Below are 22,720 nucleotides of genomic sequence, written 5' to 3' on the forward strand. Positions count from 1 at the left end.
GCGTTGGGTGAAGACAATCCCAGTCTTGGCCAGTGATCATCCAGGTAAGGAACCTGGCCGATTCACCCTTCCCACATACCTGGATTTCACTCCCACAGAAGGCAAATGAAAAATTCCCAACTGGAGAGTGGGTAAATGTACCCCAGAATGGCAGCAGGGCATGGATAGGCTGTCTGACCAAACACAGGACCTCAGACACATCCCTGTGCCCACCAGTAGAGACCTCGTCATGTTTTCTAAAATTATTTCAAATCAGCTAGGCAAAAGAAAATTTTATAATCAGATTCTTTAACAAAATTTCATGCTCCTGCAATAACTTTTGATGTTAGCCCTCACTTGAAACAGTTCAGAAATAACTCTAATTTTTAGGAGGGCACATTCAAATATTCTGACTCTCCATTTGGTTTCAGTTATTATCTGTAAGTAAGCCCAGTAATTAGTAATTTCTTTCTATTTACTTCTAATAGAAGCACTGAGTTAATATATTTCATATTTGTACATTATTATTTAATCAACCTTGTCAGAATTATATTGAATCCCTAAGGCATAATTTTATACAAACAAAAAATAATATTATCTAAAGAGATGACTCTTAAAAACAGCCTGCTTACAAGGCACTAATTCTCATTCCCACTGAGAAACCATGCAGTATGAAATTAGTAGTTTGGGAGTTTAAATTGCAAAATTAATCATATTGCCATAAGTGTCAGAAATGAAATAGCAATGACTGAAATTCCTAAACTTAGTTCTTGAGATTTACACAAATCTCAGGACCTCCATTGCTCCAGATTTTGCTTCAAACTGTCTTTTAGAGTTTTCACCTGGCAGATTTTTCTTGCATGGGAAATGTAAGAAAAATCTTCAGGTGAGATAACCAAAGACTGAATAAATAAATGAAGCATAAATAAAGTTGGTTTTATTCTATTTGTTACTGAGTTTTAGCTTTCCTTCATTCAAGGTGTTGCAATTCAAAATGTACAAATATTTGATTTTGAAGAATTGGGAAGGTTTATTACTGGGATCTGTCTCTGAGGCATAGTAACAATTAAAGTGGTCATTTACCCAGGACAGTTGCAACCAGCCAATACTGCAAACAGATTTAAAGTTTGATTTAAATTTAAACAGATTTAAAGCATAAATGTGACTAACCAAAAGGGAGATTTTCTGATTAAGGTTTTTTTCATAACTGACCACGACCTGATTTCATTCCTAAAGCTTCTGCTGATCTGGAGGTACTAACACAAGGTGCACTGCTGATGCCACCCAATGTCATAATTCCTCTCTGTAGTGACAATGTGGAAAATAGCCTGTAAAACTCAGCAAAATAACAGGTTTTAACCACAACTATTTTAAACAGGGTGCAGATATTGCTTTTATGGGGGAAAAAAACTCCAACAAACTGGAAAATAAATCAAACAAAAAGTCATGTAATTTAAGATTTGAAGCATACAAAAGGTGAGTGAATCAGGGTCTCCATACCAACATCTGTGCTCAGAATGGGGACAAAAATGAAGCAATACAGAATGGGAGCCAGATGCCTATTTTACTTTCACACAGGTGGAAAGAATATTACTCTTTGTGGTGTTGCAAATGCATTGTAAAAGCCAAGTCTCATTAATAAACCTACCATGAGGGTGATTTTGGCCCAAGTAGCATTTTCCTATGATATTCAGTGTAGTTGGATATTGAATGCATATCCATTTACCTTCTGTTTTCATAAAAATGTAGGAGATGTGTGGATAAACCAGTTGCAAACAGGAACATTCTTTTTGTTTAAAACCCAGTAAATCTGCTAAAGATGTATTAAAGAAAAAGGTTCCAATCCAGTAGCACACACATGCCCAAATTTGCCAAGATTATTTATTAAAATAAGAATGCAACAGAACATTTGGCTGCATTGACACCTACAACAACACTCAGTGATATCATTTGATAATCTTGTGACACTGAGCCTGTAATTTCATTAAAATTTAAGTAGAACTAATAGCATTTTTCCAAAAATGATCTGTTGCTGAACATTTGAGAGGATTAGAGGCAAAAGCAGATTCTACAGTCTGTCAACTTTAGGAGCCACATTTTCAATAGTAAAATGAAAGCTTTGGGATAAAACTGTATGCCTCTTTTTGCAGATGCAGGGTGTTCAGACACCTTAATTAATATTTAGCTGCATGAGCAGGGTTAGCACACTTGTGGTGACAGATGTCCCGCTGCCTTCATTCCAGATGTGCTGTGAGGGAGGTGAGCAAGCAGCTGTGAGCAGAGCCAGAGGCACGGGGAGCTGCAGCTCAGTTTGCCTGCCCTGAGCACCCATCAGGAGCAGCAGCACCTCCTCAGCCCTCCCTTGCCAGCAGCCTCAAACCCCAGAGCACAAAGGACCAGCACCAGGACACGGGTTTACCCAAACAGCAGAAATTCCTCCTTGTTCCTCTAGATAATGTTTATAAAAATACCAATATTAATTGGGATACCTCCTCAGCCCTCCCTTGCCAGCAGCCTCAAACCCCAGAGCACAAAGGACCAGCACCAGGACACTTGGGTTTACCCAAACAGCAGAAATTCCTCCTTGTCCCTCTAGATAATGTTTATAAAAATACCAATATTAATTGGGATACCTCCTCAGCCCTCCCTTGCCAGCAGCCTCAAACCCCAGAGCACAAAGGACCAGCACCAGGACACTTGGGTTTACCCAAACAGCAGAAATTCCTTCTTGTCCCTCTAGATAATGTTTATAAAAATACCAATATTAATTGGGATACCAATGAATTCCATGGAAGCTGCCAGCAGCCATTATATCTCACCAGATTTTGTCATCCTTGGCAAACAAACAAGGAAAAGTTCTACGTGTCCTAACTAAAGGAGTGAAGCCACTTTTGATTCTCTACCTGAAACTTGCCCCCAGATCCATTCTCAGGGATTCACAGAATGTGACATTTCAGCCATACAGAATTTTCCATCGTAAATTCTTATTTTCATTGTCTGCATGGTTTCAGCTTTGTGAAATGATCTACAAAGCTAACAGACACAACAGTAGGAATACAGAAGAAATACTCTTCAGTGTGCAGCATTAGTTTTCCTGCTGTTATGTGTTTCTTGAGGGAGAAAACACAAAATTCTGTAGCCTTGTGGTGCAAGCATTATGTGTAAAACACAACTTGTGTTGGAGTCATTATTTCATTCAAATTCTTCAAAGGTGATGTCAAATTTACTCTTGAATATTCAAAGTTACACATAAGCACAAAGTTGCTGTTCTGCCAACATTGCTGTAAATGCTTGTTAACTTAGGCAGAATCTAATCTATTTTTTCTGTTGCAAGCATCATAGACTTCTAACAGGAAGAAATGTTCAAACTAGTGAATTTGTAAAGCTGACAGAGATTGATTAAATAAAAGGCCCCAGAGCAGGTGGTGGAGAAGGAATGGAATGAGCACTACAAAACTGATATTGCACTTGAGGTTAACTAACATGAGAAGGTTTGAAGGGCTTGGGGCTCAGTCCCTGTATTTCTTAAGAATCCACTAGTGCATTTTTGATACTGGCTAGTTAATCTGTCCATGTGCTACTGAAAATATTTCAGTATCTGTCCTTGTTACTTGAAGAAATTAAAAACATGAGAAAACACAGGCAATTCTATCCTAGCACCATTACTTTATACAACAGACCCAAACCAGACTTTGTTACCTGTTCTAATGTCAAGACCTTGCTACCTTTAAGCAATTAATAAATAAAACTTCTGAGATGCCTTGGGGAGATAAATTCACAATCTAAATACACTTACTCCAGTGGCACTCTGCATGTGTCCCTGACCTTCTGCCAGTGCTGCTGGGCAGGGATGGGTGTGGGATGCAAAGCTGTGTTTGGTGTCAGGTACAAACAGGTGACGTGTGTACTTGTGAATGCAAAATGTGTGGACCTCAACAAAGGGATAGTTGCAAATTCTAATAATAACTGAGGAAATTAAAGCATGGAAAAAGGCCTTTGAACCTATCTTTTGTTTGCAATTAACCCTGGTTGATTTAGGACCATTGGAATTAAGGTGTTAAGCATGTTGCTTTTTGCTTGCATTTAATCCATAAAAAGCACTGCAATAATAACCTTTTGAAGTATAATTTTAGAATATTACTTGTATCCTTGAAAGTATAGCTTTGGAATATATATAAAGGAAATATGCTTATCTCACACCCTATTGAAGCAGAGAAAAGCAGCTTGAGAAAGGAAGATGAACATCACCTCAAGGGTTTATGGTTTCGACCAAAGGGAAGCTGGACATCACTGTTATGAGATTTAGAGTCTCTGCAATTAAAAGGTGGACACACATCTGGGGAGCTGGACCCCACCAGATGGGATTCCTCTTTCTTCTTTGGAAACTGGACTGTCACCATGTGGGGATACTCCTTTGAGATACATCCTGAGAAATTAAAATCACAATAGTGTATAGAATTGTGATGTAATAATTTGGAATAAAAATTGCTGATGAGTAAAAGATTGGAAATAGAAACTGCTGAAAAAAACTGATGAGTACCCCTATAAATACCTGTAACCATCAATTATCGGTGTGCAGTTGGAGGGAAAACTTCCCCCACTGTACCCAGCGCTGTATTGCTCACACTTTACCATATTAATTAATAAATTGATTGCTGCTTTAATATTGGCCTAGTCAAGGTTCTCATTCATAACATGGGCAGGCCAAGGAGCTGGGGGCTGCTCTTTGTGTGCGCTCCCTGCTCTGCTGTGGTGCAGCTTTGGCTGGGAGCGCTGGGGGTCACTGCAGCTCTGCCGGGAACCGGAGATCCCCCGGACACCCAGCGGAGCCGTGAAGAGCTCTGGGTGTGCCCGCACCACCTCCATTCACTCTGTCTGAAATTGCACATTTCATCTCAGCCCTGTGCGTGAACACAGAGCGGCTGGTGTTGGTGAAAAACGCCAATCACGTGGCTTTAAAATTTTAAAAGTTTAATAGTAATAAAATGGTTATAAAAAAATAGTAGTACAATTAGAGTAATAATAATTTGGACAATTTCAAATAGGACAATATGAGACAATAGAAACAAAGAGTTACAGACAGTCCGGGTACCTTTTTCTGGGCAAAATAAGCCCGAAAAAGGAGCCACGTTAACAGAGGATTAACCCTTAAAAGCAACAGCCTGTTGCATATTCATACACCTTATCCATGATGCATAAATTCCATTCAAGCACAGGATTCTGTCTGGTCATGTCAGCTTCTTCCTCTGCATCCTAACAGCATCGTTCTGCCTGAGTGAGGTGGGGAGAAGTTCGTTTCTCCTGATAATGGAGCAATAAATTCTCTTTCTGTGAAAGATTTGGGTGTCCTGTGGCTGCTATCTCAGTGCAAGTCCTTTCTTTAGAAAAAAAAGTATCCCACATAGCTTAGTTTCTATTTTAACATTTTGTTATAACCTAAAACTATATTTACCACACTACTTAAGAGAATCAATACCGCGTAACTTTCTAACACAACACGTATAATATTCATTTTAATATTTTGGAAACGCCAATCATACAATATGCATTTTCCACATTGTTCAAAGTATAGATTAAAAATCAGGAAAATTTATTATTTTTACCCATTGCAACACAGGTAGAAAGACAAATGAAATTTAATTTTCATTGTACTACTGCTGGCATAACAAACTGCTGCTAGCATAAAAAAAATTATCTACAGAGAATTACATATAAAGGTCGTATGACAGAGACCTTTCGAGAATTTGAAATAGAGATCTTGCAATAACTGAAAGAAAGGTAATGCAGCGCCTAATGGCTGCTGTCTGTGCCTCCTCCCTGCCAGGCCCGGGTTCCATTCGCAGGGGCGGGCACGGCCCGGGTCGCTCAGGCCGGGACTCTCCGGTGTTCTCTGGGGTTTGCTCCCCCTGCGCTGCTCCTGCCGAGCCGCGGCCGCCATTGCTGCGGGGTCCGGCCCGGCTCCCTCAGGCCGGGACTCTCCGGTGTTCTCTGGGGTTTGCTCCCCCTGAGCCGCTCCGGCCGAGCCGCGGCCGCCATTGCTGCAGGGGCAGGCCCGGGAGCGCCCATTGGCTGCGCGATTGTGGGCGGGGCCTGCGGCGGGCCGAACGCCCTATAAGGCGGCAGCCCGAGAGCCGAAGTAGCATCAGCAGCGATGGCCGAGTGGTTAAGGCGTTGGACTTGAAATCCAATGGGGTCTCCCCGCGCAGGTTCGAACCCTGCTCGCTGCGGCCCGGAGGGGCTTCGCTTTTTTCGTTCCTGCCGGCCGTACTTTTCCTGCTCTCGGCTCCTCTCCGGCAGCGGCAGCGCCCAGAGGGATGGGCCGGGATAAGAGCACGGAGCGGGGCAGGCCCCGCGCAGCCGTCATCCCCTGCTGCGGGTGCTCCCGGGGCACCGGCAGTGCCCCGGAACATCGCCCTGAGAGCCCGCACAGCCTCCCCGGGCAGGCCGGGCCGCTGCTCGGGCACTGCAGAGGAGGGAAACGCGTTCAGATGGCACTCCCTGGTCACTGCCTCTCGTCCCATTGCTGGGCACCACATTCCTGACACCCCCTCTGGATATTCATACACAGTAAGGAGCTCCCCTCTCAGTCATCTCGTTGTGAAACTGAGCAGGCCCAGCTCCCTCAGCCTTTCCTCATGAGAGATGCTCCCGTGTCCCATCATCCTTGCTGCCCTGTGATCTTTATCCCACTGCAGCTCTTCAGGCCGTGCCCACCCGCTCCTCCCGGCCCTGCCAGCAGGAACAGCAGCGCCAAAGCTGCAGCAGGGCCCGGGGCAAGGTGCTGGCATTGCAGCTGCAGGCAGCGATGGGAGCCCTGGGTGGAGGGGAGAGAACAGCCCAGCTTCCAGGCCCTGCAGGAGGACAGACAGCGTCCAGCTGCAAAGCTCAGGGTTCATCCAATGCCTAACGCACAAACAGTGTCCTGGTTCACCCAAGGTCTACTGCTCTGCCCCCACGTCCTACAGCTGACACAAAATAAATTACATCTTGTCAGCAGAAGGCTTCTCTAGAAGGAATGGAGCTGCTCTGTCAAACCTTGCCTTTCCTGAAGGAAGCTGCTCTGATTCCTCCTGGACCTCCAGTGAGGGAGCCCTCAATCCCCTTTTCCTGCCTTTTATGGTCTTCTGCACATGCAGGATGCACATACACTCACAGAAGTTATTATGCCATTAATAACCAGGAAAAACAGACCAAGGCAGTGTTCCCCGACCGTCCGTGATTGGTTTTAACTGAGCTCTCGGCCCCAGGTGTGTCACTGTCCCCACGTGTGGCCCCAGCACCAAGGAGGGAAGGGACGGGCTGCCAGCCCTGCCGGCAGCAGGGGGAGCGTGTGCACCGGGCTGAACAAACCCCAGCACGGAGGAGCTGATAACCATCAATAATCATCAATCAATAATCATCACCTGCCGTCTGACAGTGACACAGCCCGACCACCTGCGGAGCGGCTTTATCTTCTGCTGTGTGATTTCATCAGCTTTGCAACAGCCTCGCTGCTTACACTTTCATATCCTGAAATGAGAGATGAGCCTGCTGGGAAGGTAAGATAGCAATGTTGATGCTCAGGAAATTAAAGATACACAGTATCTCTTTTAATAATCATCTTCTACTGTAGAACATATAAACTGCCTTTGTTAAAAATCTCATTTAAAGAGAAAAACAAACAGTCAAGAATCTACCTTACCTATCATTCAGCATTACTCAGCCTGAGATTTTAAGCCATGTACTGTCTGTGTTTATTGTCCAAATAACTCTTACACTGTCACTTGGCAAATGTTGGCAAAGCAACTTCTCAAATACTGGCAAAACAAAAAGGTTGAGGATGTTTTAGTTCTTGACAATCTTACATATCCTGCACTTGCACAAGTATAATATCAGCAAATAAAGATATAATAATTTTATATAAATCCAGAATCCCACAATGCTATTCACTGTAAATAACTGGCTAAGTAGTTGCTTAATTTCTGTTTAAAAATAGTTCAAAGGCCTGGGGACACAGCACTGAACAATGTTCCCTATACTCTGTATTTTATCATCATACACCTGCACCCCATCTGCTGTCTCGTAACTTCCAGATGAAAACTCCTCAGCCTTCACAAGTCCAGTGAGGGCTGGGTTTCATCAACACTTTTGTCTGGACTCCAGAGGATCTGGGCTCACCTCACAACTCTGTTTATTTTCACAGCAAATCCTTCAGAGCTGTGACACAGCACAGTCAATCAGAGCCCTCACGTACCCAAAACCATCAGGACCCTTTGCTGCCCACCTGAGCTGCTCCCAAAGGGAGCTCAGGAAGAAACAGGAGCTTACCACATCTCCAGAGGGCTGCCCTGCTCCAGCTTGAGCCTCCTGGGCCCTAATCTAATAAATGGTGTCTGGGCTTGCTGCTCCCCACCCCCCCTGCCACTGTCTCCACTTTGCAAAGAGAGTTAAAGATCTCAGTGGGCCCCTGAAAACCACGAGCCTGTGACTCTGCTGCCTCAGTCACACCTGCACAGAGCCTGGGATGCACCACAGCCCTGCCCCAGTTAAAGCTCCAGCGTGTGAATCACATCTGGTGCTCACCAGAGCAGCCCAGAGCTGCTGCTGGAATGTCACTGGGACATTCACTGGATCTCCTCACACCAGCAGCAAGAAGCTTCTGAAAGTGCTGTATCTTTAAAGAAGCAGATATAGGCAGTTTCTGCTTGGGGTGTGGGCCCTGGATGATCTAACACTGACTAAGCTGTCAGGTGCTTTCTCTGCTTTCTAACATGAGGGAGAACTGGGCTGCCCACTCATTCCAGTAACTCTTGTTACTGGCCAACAGGCCAGGTCCCACCTGGTTCTGGGCAATCAAAAGCAGAGCAGGGTGCACAGGCTCCTCTTGTTTTCCAATCCATTTGACTTTGCTGTGCTAGGAATAGATTCATTCAACTCAGGAAATACAGAAAAATGGACCATTTCAAGTTTAACATGTACAGAAATGGAAAAAAGTAGTCTGTGTCGGTGGCACTGTGTACTGGAGCACCAGTTAGAACCTGCCCTCCTCATGAGGACAAGTACAAATTACAGGGCTGATCTCGAGCAGGTTGTTGCAAAACACAACTTTTGCCACGAGCTTTTACTGGGCTAAGAGCCTTCCAAATGCCTGCAGTTATTCATCCAGAACAAACATCCAAAGGTTCTTTGCCAAAACCAACCACGCAATAATTGGCTAATAATGACATCAGTTTTAATGACACAAACTATTAGTTTGCTGTTCAAAGGTCTATTGTGTGTTCACTTCTCAAAGGAAACCAGCTCATTAGGTGCTAAATCATCCACCCAACTACCTTCAGCAAATGGAATGGGCAGAGGAGAATCTGGGCTGCCATCTGATTCCAAGTGCTCCAGCTGGCTGCACTTCCATCTTTTGGTTGGAGGGACAATTGTTCCCTATTACTTAGTATCCTTCACATACGGTAAGAGTTTCTTCTGTTACAATTGTTTGACAGACATTCTATAAAATGGACCAAAGGCCTTCTTGAGCAAATATGTATGAAGTAAAGCAGCAAATGCACCAGAAAAAACCAAACCAGAGGCATTTAACAAACATTACAGAGCATCATTAATCTCACGGTGTTTGCAGCTGCAAAATATGCCAGGGAAAAGCGTGTAAAATGAAAGATGGCGTGCTACAGAAGTGGCTCTGGGTAGCAGTGCCATGCACTCCAGGCCAGCGTGGCTGCAGGGCACAGGTGCCCACCAGGTCACTGAGATCCCCATTCCTGGATGGGGGTTCCAGTAACAGCAGGTGGCAAACAGGCCCCAGGCAGGAGGGGCACATAACCCAGGCAGCACAGAGGCCAGACACACACACACCCCCAGGGACAGACAGACAGACAGCAGATGGTTCCCATGTGGGCACAACACTGCACTCACCAGGCTGCACTTTCCATTGCACTGCCTGCGATTCTCAGCCGGACTCTTAAGATGACAAATAACAAGAAATTCCAAAGGAATCTCTGTGGTGGAAGGAGTATTTAATTAAAAAGATGAAAGAAACCCCTTTTCTGTATGCATGAAGTTTTATTTGCTGCTGATGGAATTATCTGCCTGCACAAAACCACAATGTCAATACCTGACATATTAGCCAAGCTTGCAAAGAAGAAAACAAACACAAAATAAATAAACAACAGTGCAGAATTTGAAAAGTTGCCCAAAGTATCAAAAACTTTCATGTGAGATTTTGTACACATTAGTGCTGACTAGTCTGATGTTTCATTCCTCACTGTACAAAACCCTGGTAAAACCAAGTCTAGCACAGCTGAGCAGGGAGGGGAATTGCTCTGAAGCCACGGGACAATGTTGGCACACACACACAGGGGATCAGTCTTCCACCAATACATCTTGAGACAAAAATTGCTATCTGCAGAAGTAAAGTTCTGCAACTGCCTTACAAAACAAACATATTGCTGATGCAAAAAGTGTTCTCGTTAAGGTAGAAAACAAGTGATTTTCAGGAGTGCTTGATCTGTCACAGAGACCTTGGATAACAAGAACCTTCTTATTTCATCTATAACATAAGGTCACAACTCTCCTACAAGTTAAGTTGGTAGTGAGTACATTATAAATCACTGCAGTGAGTACAAGGCAATGGAGAAGTGAAGCAGAGCACAGAGTTAAGCAGAGCTCTGTTTACAGTTCATTGTCACAAAGCTTTTTTGGAAGATCCTCTCTGATCAGGATACCCTGGAGCCCAGAGCTCTACTGAGAGTATGTTTTTATAACATCACACTATTGAACAAAATATTAATCATTATACAATTTGAGAATATAAGAAACGATATACAAGATGTTAGATAACTTCACAACATCAATTTATATTAATACTGAAAAGGTTATTGAACAGAAAAGTCTCCATCTGTAATGATCACAGCAGGTGTGATAAATCAGTATTTGGACATTGACTAGAACAACACATTTCAATAAAGAATACAAAATACAAATAACTTATAACTGCTGTTAAAATACAAAGGGAATGGTGAAGAGATGATCTCATGCTCCTGTGTGTTTCTCATTTCAGATCTCATAGTTTCTGAATTTCCTCAGAAGGTCTGACGGAGCATCGCCTGACCAGCGGAAACGCAAGTGCCAGTAATTCCCCTCTGAAAATCCTGAGGGGAAAAAACAGAAAGTCAATTAAATTATTGTAAACATGCATAAAATTTAATTTTCTGAAACAGTACTCGATGGCCTTCCCAGAAAGAAGTAAACAGAAAAGTGGTCCCTTCCAGGGCTCTTGCCTAGCAGGGACAAACAGAGCACTGAGTCCTTGGCAGGCTGGAACGAGAACCAAACACCAACCCTCACCAGAGCTCAGCTGGGAAGGTCCCAGAGGAGACCAGCAAGGACCTGGCAGTCCTGCAGGGACTCACAAAGCAACACTGGCAAACTGCAGTGGCCTGATCTGGGGAAGGAGATGGAGGTGGTGATGGGATAAATCTGCAAGTGTGATCTGGGGCCTTTTCAGACCAAAGGGTGACCTTCCTTTTACAGCAAACTGAATCCTGTGAGTAGAATTAGTGTTCAAATCTGTTGTTTGAGCTGAAATAGCCGTGTAGGTGGCAGTCCAGAATTCATCCAGGCCAGTGACTGTCACTGTCGTATTTTCTGGAAAAATCCCTTCACCAGGATTTCTTCTCCTGGGAAGCTGAGAAGCCTCAGAGAAAAATGAAAACAAGAATTATCTGATTGCTTCTCCCTCTTTTGCTGCTTTGGAATGTGGTCTGGACATTGTTTACCAACTGGTCATTGTTTGATTGGTTTCATGTGAATTGTTTTGACTCATTGACCAATCACAGCCACCAGAGTTGGGACTCTGGTGAGAGTTAGGATTTTTTTATTATTATCTTGTTAAGCCTCTGTAAGTATCCTTTCTTTATTCTTTAGTATAGTTTTAATATAATATAATATAATATAATATAACGTCATATAATGTCATATAATGTCATATAATGTCATATAATGTCATATAATATCACATCATGTCATATAATGTCATATAATACCATAAAATAATAAATTAGTCTTCTAAGAACATGGAGTCAGATTCATCATTTCCTTCCTCCTCTGTCTGGGGACCCCAAAAATGCCACAAGTGACAGGAACAGACAATGCCATGGATTCAAAGTGGAACCCAATACATCAATTTTTGCTGGACCAAAACAAAAACATTATCAACCCCCTAACATGGGGTATAAACACTGAAGTGCACACATACCCTGTCAAACATATTATACCATTAACATTTATTCATGTGAATATATGCCACTGGATAAATGAAGTAGGCACTTGATGAGTTTGATGGTTTTTTCCATTCAAATATCTGGAAATTAAATTAAAACTTTAAAAAAACCAAACTTGAGAAAGAAGATGCCAAAAAAGAAAATTCACCATTACAAGGAACAAGATAATGCTTTCTTTACTTCCAAATTTTACTGTTCTACAAAGGATACAGTGATGATTAATTACTAAAAAAAAAAAAAAAAAAAAGGCAAATAGTATGAAGTTATAGAGCATAATTTTTCAAAATCAAGTTTTCAGTTAGGCCTGGTATACACCTCCTTGTAGAATTTTCTCATCAATTTCGTGCATTCCACAAATGTTTGGGATTACATTAGGTTTTGCTACCCTCACAGTTGACCCTAATTTGCTGTTTGATCAAACTGGGGGGGGAATGGCAGGATTTTGTTTAACAATGACCTAAAGCACAGCCAGGAAATGCTGACTGCCAGGGGACACGTTTGAAACACACATTTATTCTGGTGCACACATTACTTAGAAAAAACAAAACTGTTTGAATATAAAAGAAGCCTTCAAGTCTCAAATTATAGACCTCATTAACTCATCAGATGAAAACTGTGCAAAAGCACTGAATAATGGATAAAAAATCACCAAACAAATATTTTACTTAACAGTTCTAATATTTATTTTAAAAAGTCACTGAAAATAACTGCCTTCTTTTTTTACATTTTTATATATCAGAAAAACTAAACTTTCCATTTTGGCCGAAGCATTTTTTTTTCTCCTTCTCCAGTTGCAGCTTTTACCAGCAAACAAACAAGGAAACTTGGGATAGGGAGGAAGGAAAATCTGAAAACTTCAAAATTAAATAAGTAATCAAAAGCATAAACCCCAAACCAAAATCCCAACCCCAAACCACATTTAAAAAGCTAAAAGTTCAACACACTGTTCTGGAGAAGACTTTCCCATGACTGAAATCCCCCATTTCAGGCCAGTCCCTGGATACTGCGATTTTCTGTAAGTGCTGTTTTCACTTACTTGGGGAGTCTGGATTCTTTGAAGACTGTGGTTGCACATCAGGGATTGCAACATCTTCTTGTTCCCTGCTCCCTTCCAACAATCCCTCTCCACTGCTTTCCGTCTGCTGGGCCCACATCTCGTTGGTTCTGTTGTTGGTGTCACCAAAGCCAGGAGCTTCCAGCATTTGGTCCTTCTTGCTTTGGACAGCCCAGTGCATTGACTGAAGGAATGCAAACAGAACAAAGCCCTGTGCTTTAAGGGTTTAAATGACTTTTTCTTTTTTATGTTGCTGCAATAAATGGTTAAACAAAGCACACTGAGAAGCCTGCAGGTCAATGGGATGGGGGAAAGTATGGTTACATGTCACAAACAGCACTGGAGAGGACACTTTATGGCAGGTGGGGGTGAAGAACAAAAGGTACATCAGAATTTTAAGGGCCTTCTGTCCAGTTCCTTGTGTCATGAATTCAGACTTTCTTTAAGAGGGCTTGAGTGACTTCAGAAATGTTCATTTTCAAAGCTGTCTTTAACTTCAGAGTACCTTTTGAAGGCAAGGCAATTTGAAAATATTTAATATTAAAGTCTGTGGAATAACATCTGTCTGGAACTGAACTAAGCTTAATTGGATATTTCCACCAAACATTCAAGCTCAGGCATAATGCTGCACTTGAAGTGTCAAACTTTTCTCCTAAGCAGAATTGACATAGGAAAGTTTTATTCACCTGCCTTGAAATATGACCATGTAGCCCAAACCAATATTATGGAATTGAGCTCTACTAGGGCATGCTTCCAAATCTTCTCAATAGCAAAATCAGGAAGGAAATCACCCAAAAAGCTCCTGTCTCTGTCCCAGATGACCCCACCAGCCCTTCAGGGCCCCTCCAAAGCTATGAGGGAAGCCCAGGGTTCCAAGGAACCACCCCCTGGATTTTATCGATGACATCTTTATTTAATCAGACAACATGAAAACCTATCTGATAAGCAATATACCAAGAGGAGAATATATTATAAAAAGATCCCAATTTTACCTTAACTTCAAAAAGAAATAAAAGTTTCCTACAAAAGCAAAGTGAGCTGAAGCATTTGAAAACAGCCCTTAAGTTACTTAAATTTCCTATAAAAGCAGCAACTTGATCAATTCACACTAAAGCTACTGGCCTAATGCCCTTCTGTGAATGGGCTCCTCAAGTGCTCCAATTTTCCCTGAATTTCCTTAACATCCTGCCCTAGGCTGACTATATGATGCTTTTATCCCCAATTGTCTGTTCTGTTTATGCTGAATAATAATTGCACTTTAAGCCTTGTTGCAGAGAGCGAAGGGGGAGAGAAGAAGCTGCAGTTTGTTTTCAGACACTGCACTCACTCCTCCACATTCCTGCTCCTGCAGTGTGTTGTCTGCGGATGGACAGACAGTGGGACAGAGCTCTCCTTTGCTTTTAGTTAGTTTAGCTAGCTGAGGCAGAGAAGTTCCCTGGACTGTGTTTTTTTTTTTCTTTTTCCCTTTTCTTTGGCCCTGTTTAACCTGCTCTGGACTGAACAGCCAGGGGAGCGCTGGCAGCTGTGGCCACAGGGCTGGGCCTGGCCCGTGAGGGACCGATCAGAGCCTGAGCTGAGCCGCAACCCGGGGAGGGACTTTCTCAGCTCGTCATCTCTTTTGGAGCAACAAGGGGTTTTACTGGTTAATATTGTTTAGGTTTTGTTGGATCATAAACAGGTTTTTTCCACTTTTCCCCAAGGAGGCAGTTTCCCCGGGCCTGGCAGGGAGCAGGGGCCGATTGGACCTGCTTTCCTAGAGGAGCCCTTTGCGGGTTCCCTCCCAGCTTTGCCCCGCACCAGGCCACACGCACAGAGCGGGACGGTGCGCGCCCCACGCCCACGGCCGGCCGCAGCAGAAGGAAGGCAGAGCCGCGACCCTCCCCAGCACAGCACGGACCGTCCTCACGGAGCTGCTCAGCGCCTCCCAGTGCCGGAACGGGACGGGGACTCGGCTCCGCCGCCAGTGGTCGTAGCGCGCCCGGCGCTCCGCGTCCGTCAGCGTGTCCTTGGCCTGCTGCAGCCGCTGGAAATCCTCCACTGCCACACACAGAAACCGCACTGAGAACAAGGCTTCTTGGCAAATACATGAATTCGGATCCAAAAGGGGCCTGCCAGCAGTGGCTCAGAGCAAAGGACAAGCAAGTGGCCAAGGGATGTGGTTCTGGGTCCCGCTTGCACAGCTCTGGCTGGCTTCAGGATCATCACCCCTTTGGTGGACTGATACCCCTGCAAATCAGGACTAAAATGTTCTTTTGTCTGTGAGCTTCAAAAGCTCCTAAACACAAGGTGAGAGAAACTTAGAGAGTGCACAGCCCCTGCAGACCACCTTAAAAAGGGAAATTCGAGCAGCACTGCTTAGAAGGAACACACTGAGGTCTGCAGCAGCACAGGGGTCAGAGAGAGCACAGCAACAAGAATCATGAGTGGCAAGAAAAAAAAATGAACAGGAACAGACAAGAAAAATAATCTAAATATAGTTCAGATTAATTAACTTGTGCATTTTATTAGGTGTATTTTCCACGTATGTTAAAATGTTATCCAGACTGGATGACTAAGAACTCTCATTTCTCCCTACAGGGTAATTTTTCACGGAATGGTTACTAAGGATGCAGCTGCATGTTACTATTTGTGGAAGGGTCATAAAGATTTAGACTTTATCTATGACTCACCTATGTAACAGTGATCTAATATTATATTGCTATTATTCATTTATTCCAGTTTACAAATTAGAGTTCTTTTGAAATACACTACACCCAAACACTAATCAAAAATGATAACAATAAATCAAACAAGAGACAACAGGCTGAGGGAACAATTGTACTAGGTTTTCATATTCTAATATTACTAGGTTTTCTTATTCTAATGTTACTAGTTTTCAACAAATAAAAGGTCTACTTTATTACTCTTTATTAAGCCTTAAGCTGATGAAATAAAACACAAAGTAAACTCTCACTAATACTGTAAAAGGGTACTTAAGGTAAATATGGTATATTGAGGCAGAGTGTAACGTTTCTTTGTGCCAAGCAAAGCTGCTCTGATATTTGGCACTTGGCTGCTCTTTTTTTGTACCTCAGCCTTGCTGAGCTCTGCCCGGGGCTCTCTGTGGATTTGAATGGGCAAAGATTGGCTCCAGATGACTCAGGTGCTGCTCAGCCCTGCCAGCTCTGAGGAGCTGCCCCCTCTCACCAGCACAAACATCAGCTGCTGCTCTGCAAACAGAGCCTCTTCGTGGGGCTGCCTTCCCTTCCCTTCCAGCCATTCAATTACATTAAAAGAAAATAAAGCACATTTATGTGCTCCTCACAGCCTCATTCCTGACAGTAAATTAACTGACTGATGCAAGTGCGGCACTTGAGGGCCACTGAGCATGGAAGTGCACCAACTGTGTAGGTCTAGGAAGGGACACACTCCAGAAATCAATTCTGTATCAAAAAATGATCTACTGTAGAAAGAAAAAAGATTCAAGGTCTTAGAAACAAAAAAAAAAAATCCAACAAGTGTCTTCCTTCACTATCACAAAGGAGAGTGCAAGTCTTCGACAGAATATCACAAGTTTGCTATTTAAATAGAACGTTCTCAATGCACACCACGATTAAAATGTACTGAGGGGAAATAAAGTTTTAAGGCTGAATTTTTTATCTTGCCATGCTAATAGAAGAAAAAAAAAATAGATTGTTTTTACACAGGAAAGAATACATACCTGCTTTGGGGTTTCCAGGATGCTTGTCAGGATGGCATTCAAGGGCCTTAATCTTATATTCAGCAAGAATCTGTTCAACCTAAACAAAACATTGAGACAAAGCGAGTGAACACAGAAAAAATTAGCAAATTTTCTTTTTGAAAGAGGCTGGGAGAAACAACAAGGAACGCTGAAAGATTTTGTTCCATTCAATTTTACAAGCTTTAGTGCAAGCAAAGTACTTTAACAACAACCATCTGCCAGTGACACTGCTTATTTAATCTAATTTCCATCCTTAGCCTTGTTTTTGTGAGGCTCAGTCAGCCAGCATGGCTCAAGAAAAATGTGCAAGGACATTTGACCACAGAGGCCAAATGCATCCCTTCAGTTGCTCTTTACTTTGCTTAATCAACTCCAACCTTCAGCAGAGCCTCAGAGCAGGAAGCAAAGGCTCTCTGCATTGCTGAAGATCAATTTGTGTGTTTGGGTGGCTTCCTCCACACCCTCTCCATAGGAAATTCAGCCAGCACCCCATGGGGTTTCCATCGTGGACACCACAAGATAACTCACTCCATAACCAGTAGTACATATTCTTTCTTCAAGTTAATTTTCCTTGCAAAAAGGTTGGCTTGGAGTAGAATACATCTATAATCAATGTGAGAATATTGGCAAGTATTAGTTTATCAGCTAATTGCAAATTCCCACAGTTTGTTATACCATAAAGTATTTCAACCACTGGAAAAACTAACACACATGGAGCCACGAAGCCACTGGAGTGGGCATCAGCTTAGATTTTCAAATATTTAGTGCTTTTCCAAGTATCTTGCTGGTTCTTATAATTCAGAAGCCAAAACTTCTTTATATCACTCCAGTTCAGCTTAAGCTTTCACAATTCACCCTAAGGAATCAAAAATGACCATTCTTTCCCATACTACAAAGGCTCTTTATACAAATTCATCATTTGTCCAACCATAAAAGCCACATACAATTTAAATTATTTACTTCAAAATTAAGTCTCATAGCATTTTTTATTTAGAACAAAATTACAGTTCACTCAACTAGCTGGACAAATCTTGTTGGCATATTCTGGGAAAAAATGTGATCTGCAGTAGTATCTTGAGAATTCTACACTTTTCACTCTGCTCAGAAGCTCCTTCCAGAGGGACAGATGTAATGTGGTGTGTCTGCAGTCAGTAAGACACTTTAAAACACACACAGTGCACAGAGAACTTGGTGAGACTGGTTACTGTATAGCCAGCTATCATCTCAAACACTTAGTTACTGAAAGGGGAACTTTAAAGTTAAAATGTGTACAGAGGGTTAAAATTTAGCAGAAGGGCAACATGGAAGTTTTCAGCTTAAAAAAAAATCAGCAGAAAGAAAACTTTATAGGAAGTTTATAGAACATACACAAAATTAATATAAAATATATAGTGAGGTGTTTCACCAAGAAAGACATCCAATACCCGCTATACAAAACCAGCATTGTTCCTGAAGAGGAATGGAGATTAAATCTCCCCTCTTCCTGTCACATCTGAACATGAAGTAGGTGTCTGTCAGCTCAATTCTACCAGAAGCCACGAATGAACTTGGTTTGTGTTTACTTCAATACAGCAACAAGCCTGTAGAAACTGAGAGTATTTCTGCTTAAATTTAACCAGGTCCAACCAAGAGCAGGATATTGAGCAGCTCAGATGAAAGTGCTGCAGCCGGGAATGTGCTGTGCATGCTGTGCCCAGTGCTTGGTGCTGTACAAAGCAGTGAGACTGCAAACTCCCTGTAATGTTCCAAATTCCTGTGAGACCCCAGAAGGGCTGTGCAGCTCCTGAGGAGCACCTGGAGCTCAGCCAGCCTGGGATCTCCAAGTTCTTCCTCCCGTGTCAAAAGCAGTGCAGCAACATCTGCCGCTTCTCCCAACAAACAGTACTCGAGAGCTTGTTTTTCAGGACCCGTTACATTTATTCCAGCTTTTACATTTCATTTTCAAGCAATGTGAAAAATCATTATCACATGTACTTGAACTGTTCATTAATTGCTAAGCCCTTAAGGAATGAGTGTGAGGTAGAAAGTGAGAAGGAGCATCTGTGAAACAAGGCTGCGTGGAGCCCTGAGCACTGCCCTCTGCTGGGATCCCTTCTGGGAGTGTCCTCGGGAAAAGCTTCACATTTCCCTCCGGGACGCACTGAGGATGTTTTCTCCCGATCCTTACACTTCAGGTGAGAGCATCTGATTAAATTTACTGAGCAAAAGACAGACAGCTTTTATCGCCACTGAATACATCCCTCATTACAGCAGAGTAATCAAAACTCCTTTTCCAAACCAAAAACTCTATTCCGGTTAATATAACAGCTAAACTAAACAAAACAAAAACAAACAAGCAAAAAAAAAAAACCAACAAAAAAAAGGAGAGAAAATCAGCATACTAGACTAGCCAACAAAAGGTTGTATGGACACCTTTAACATGATGCACATCACTCAAAAATAGCTTAGCTAAATCTCACTATAAAGCATGTTTCTGCTATCGAAACAAATTAGTAAAACTAGTATTTGAATTTAATTTAAAACAGCGTTTAAAATATCAATATGGTAAACTATAAAGATATTGGTTTTGTTTTCATCTGAGCAAGTGAATATATTTAAAAAAATATTATACTATGTATAAAGCCCAAGACACTCAGCATTATTAGTATTATCAGAAAGCTATGAACTTTCACTGTATTACTTGTACATAAATAGCTCCTTTTCAGTTTTCAAAACCAATAATATCTATTCCAAACTATTCAAAGACATGCAGTTGGCTCTCTCCATAACCCTGTCCTGTTCTACATGGCATTTTCAACCTAAGCCTCACTCCAGGCTCTTAATGCTGGAGAAAACACAGGAGATAAAACAGCTTTCCAAGGGAGATCCTACCAGTGGCAAGAAAGAAGGTGCACAAGGCGTTTCAAATATTCCTGCCCGCAGATTCCCTGCGGACACAGGAGCACGTTCAAACTGCGAGTAAGCTGGCGAGGAGGCAGAGGCTCTTACCGTCGATAGCTCATCGCATCCCAGCAAGCTGTAGTAATCCTCCAGGTCCTCCGGCTTGCAGTTCAGGATGGCATCCATCGGCACCGGTCCAGCGGGCTTCCCCAGCCGGCGGGGAGGCTGCGGGGCACGGCGGGCAGGCACAGCCCACACGGGGAGGCTGCGGGGCACGGCGGGCAGGCAGAGCTCACACGGGAGCTGGAGCAGAGCACGGCGGGCAGGCAGAGCCCACACGGGAGCTGGAGCGGAGCACGGCGGGCAGGCAGAGCCCACACGGGAGCTGGAGCGGAGCACGGCGGGCAGGCAGAGCTCACACGGGAGCTGGAGCGGAGCACGGCGGGCAGGCAGAGCCCACACGGGAGCTGGAGCGGAGCACGGCGGGCAGGCAGAGCCCACACGGGAGCTGGAGCGGAGCACGGCGGGCAGGCAGAGCTCACACGGGAGCTGGAGCGGAGCACGGCGGGCAGGCAGAGCCCACACGGGAGCTGGAGCGGAGCACGGCGGGCAGGCAGAGCCCACACGGGGAGCTGGAGCGGAGCACGGCGGGCAGGCAGAGCCCACACGGGGAGGCTGCGGGGCACGGCGGGCAGGCAGAGCCCACACGGGAGCTGGAGCAGAGCACGGCGGGCAGGCAGAGCCCACACGGGAGCTGGAGCGGAGCACGGCGGGCAGGCAGAGCCCACACGGGAGCTGGAGCGGAGCACGGCGGGCAGGCAGAGCCCACACGGGGAGCTGGAGCAGAGCACGGCGGGCAGGCAGAGCTCACACGGGAGCTGGAGCAGAGCACGGCGGGCAGGCAGAGCCCACACGGGAGCTGGAGCGGGGCACGGCGGGCAGGCAGAGCTCACACGGGAGCTGGAGCAGAGCACGGCGGGCAGGCAGAGCCCACACGGGAGCTGGAGCTGGAGCAGCCCAGCCCAGCCCCGCTCCGTGCGGCGCTTTTGAGCGCTGGCAGCTGACCCGCACGGAGCCGGGAGGGCCCCGCTGCCATTGGCCCCGCACGGAGCTGCTCTGGCGCTGCTCCCTGGGATTTGTAGTTGCCACAGCCACTCCAGCGTTAAACCGTGGCTCCCGCCCACACCGCAGGGTTCCGGACACTGAAACGTGCCGGAGATTTCTCTCACCATCACCTGTGCAGCCACTGCAAACAGGCACGCATCGAGAGGCAGCCCTGCACATGGGCCATCTTCTGTTCAAGTCTTATTTACAACTTTTGCCACCGCCTTCACTCTCTGAAGGCTTCCTTGGTGCACAGACAGCGCTCCTCAACACCGAACAGCAATGGTACGCCGCTCACTGACCAACTAAAACTACCAGAGGACATGAAACACTCACTGCCTACTATCAAATTGAACACTCTTTCTCATGCCAAGTTACTTTCAGACTGAGTGTTGAAGGTCTGTACAGTGTGCAAAGCACATTCCTTGTGAAACTCATTCTACATTGAGGTGAAATACCTGAATTTCCAACTATGATTAATGACCAAGGCCTCGGCCCAACAGCAACTTGACACATTTTGTGTCCCCCATGATCTGCTGATTTCAAAAGATTACTTCCTAACCTAACCACATGCTGAAGTCTTTGCCCTGGAGCCTTAGGAGTTCTGGTATTACATTTCCCACCCCTGCAAGACCTCTGCAACCCAAGATGTCATTAATGTCATTTCGTGTCATTAACTCCTGATGTTTCCCTAGCAGCTGCACATCGACGCTGTGAGTGGGTATACAGCTCTAGATGCAGTGACCCTGTAGGAGAACGGATGCCCAGGATGTGACCAAGGCTGGAACAGGCCGTGTGTGAATCAGTGAAGGGTCCAGTGACCATTCAAAGCTATTTATGAATAACAAATGTATAATTTTTGCATCCACAAGAGCTTTAATACCTGCAATAATAATGTTCTGCAATGACATTTAATATTAATCTTCCACCATTTCCTCTTCAGGGTTGCATCGTCTGAAATTTCTACTTTTACTGCATGTTCAGATAGCCAACTAAGATTATAAAATATACAACATAACTAAAAGCAATAATATTAAAAGAAAAAGCACAATCTTTGGTTAAACCATTTGAATCGGATAGAAAACTCTACCAACATATTTCTCTGAGTAAATAAAACAGAATTTTTTTTTCCAATGTTACTACAAGTGGAAGAATTAGCAATCACAAATCTGCCCATCTCCACCATTCATAACTTAATAACCAGAAAAGTACAGAAAAGAAAGGAGTCTTTTAATAACAGAACATGTAAATATTTAAATAGCTTGTACTCTGTGGGAGAACAAAAAACAAACAGCTGTCCCTTCTCCCAAGAGCATTCCCGACTCCCCTTTCTTTTCCAGGTATTCCTCGTGTATTTGCGTCAGGTGAAAGGGAAGCTCTTTAACCCTTCTCCCCTGCGGCTTTCAGTGCTGTTTCTGTGCAGCTCCAGGGGCTGCAGTGACAAAGTGGCAGCTGGCAGGGAACGTTGCTGGTGTTGCTCAGGATGTACAAACTGTTCTGGAAGTGAGGAAATCTCATATTTGTTCTCTGTACCCAGCCACCAACAAAAGGTGTCTCTCAGTCCCAACACATATTGACAATTCTGTTTGTTCAGAGCCCAGAGTGAATCGAAATTCTGCTTCAGTGTAGCAGGACATTTACCAACAACCTGGAAAAACCATAAATAGCCCTTTAAATAAATCTCTATCTGAGTTCATTCCTGTAAAACACGTTAAA

The 22,720-nt window shown here is 44.0% G+C and overlaps 1 protein-coding gene and 1 non-coding gene across 2 annotated transcripts; one reads left to right on the forward strand and one right to left on the reverse strand.

The window, feature by feature from the left end:
* Nucleotides 1-6,124: 6,124 nt before the first annotated feature.
* TRNAS-UGA (transfer RNA serine (anticodon UGA)) lies at nt 6,125-6,206 on the forward strand. The gene has a single exon. It is a non-coding gene; the product is annotated as a tRNA-Ser (tRNA).
* A 3,800-nt stretch (nt 6,207-10,006) lies between these two features.
* Nucleotides 10,007-20,145, reverse strand: DNAJC12 (DnaJ heat shock protein family (Hsp40) member C12). The gene is made up of 5 exons (XM_059477622.1): nt 20,009-20,145; nt 17,000-17,078; nt 15,197-15,336; nt 13,282-13,483; nt 10,007-11,114 (listed from the first exon to the last, which is right to left on the reverse strand). Exons 1-5 carry the CDS (start codon nt 20,084-20,086, stop codon nt 11,020-11,022), a joined length of 594 nt encoding a protein of 197 aa, XP_059333605.1. The 5' UTR covers nt 20,087-20,145; the 3' UTR covers nt 10,007-11,019.
* Between the last annotated feature and the right edge of the window lie 2,575 nt (nt 20,146-22,720).

The sequence above is a fragment of the Ammospiza nelsoni genome, chromosome 8, assembly GCF_027579445.1.
Source record: "Ammospiza nelsoni isolate bAmmNel1 chromosome 8, bAmmNel1.pri, whole genome shotgun sequence".
NCBI classification, from domain to species: Eukaryota; Metazoa; Chordata; class Aves; order Passeriformes; family Passerellidae; genus Ammospiza; species Ammospiza nelsoni.

Excerpts from the sequence above, each read along its gene's own strand:
- DNAJC12 (XM_059477622.1), bottom strand. The coding sequence starts at position 20,086 with ATGGATGCCATCCTGAACTGCAAGCCGGAGGACCTGGAGGATTACTAC. Across the intron at positions 17,079-20,008 it reads GATGCGATGAGCTATCGACG|GTTGAACAGATTCTTGCTGA; the intron begins GTAAGAGCCTCT and ends TGTTTTGTTTAG. Across the intron at positions 11,115-13,281 it reads AAAGAATCCAGACTCCCCAA|GATTTTCAGAGGGGAATTAC; the intron begins GTAAGTGAAAAC and ends TTTTCCCCTCAG.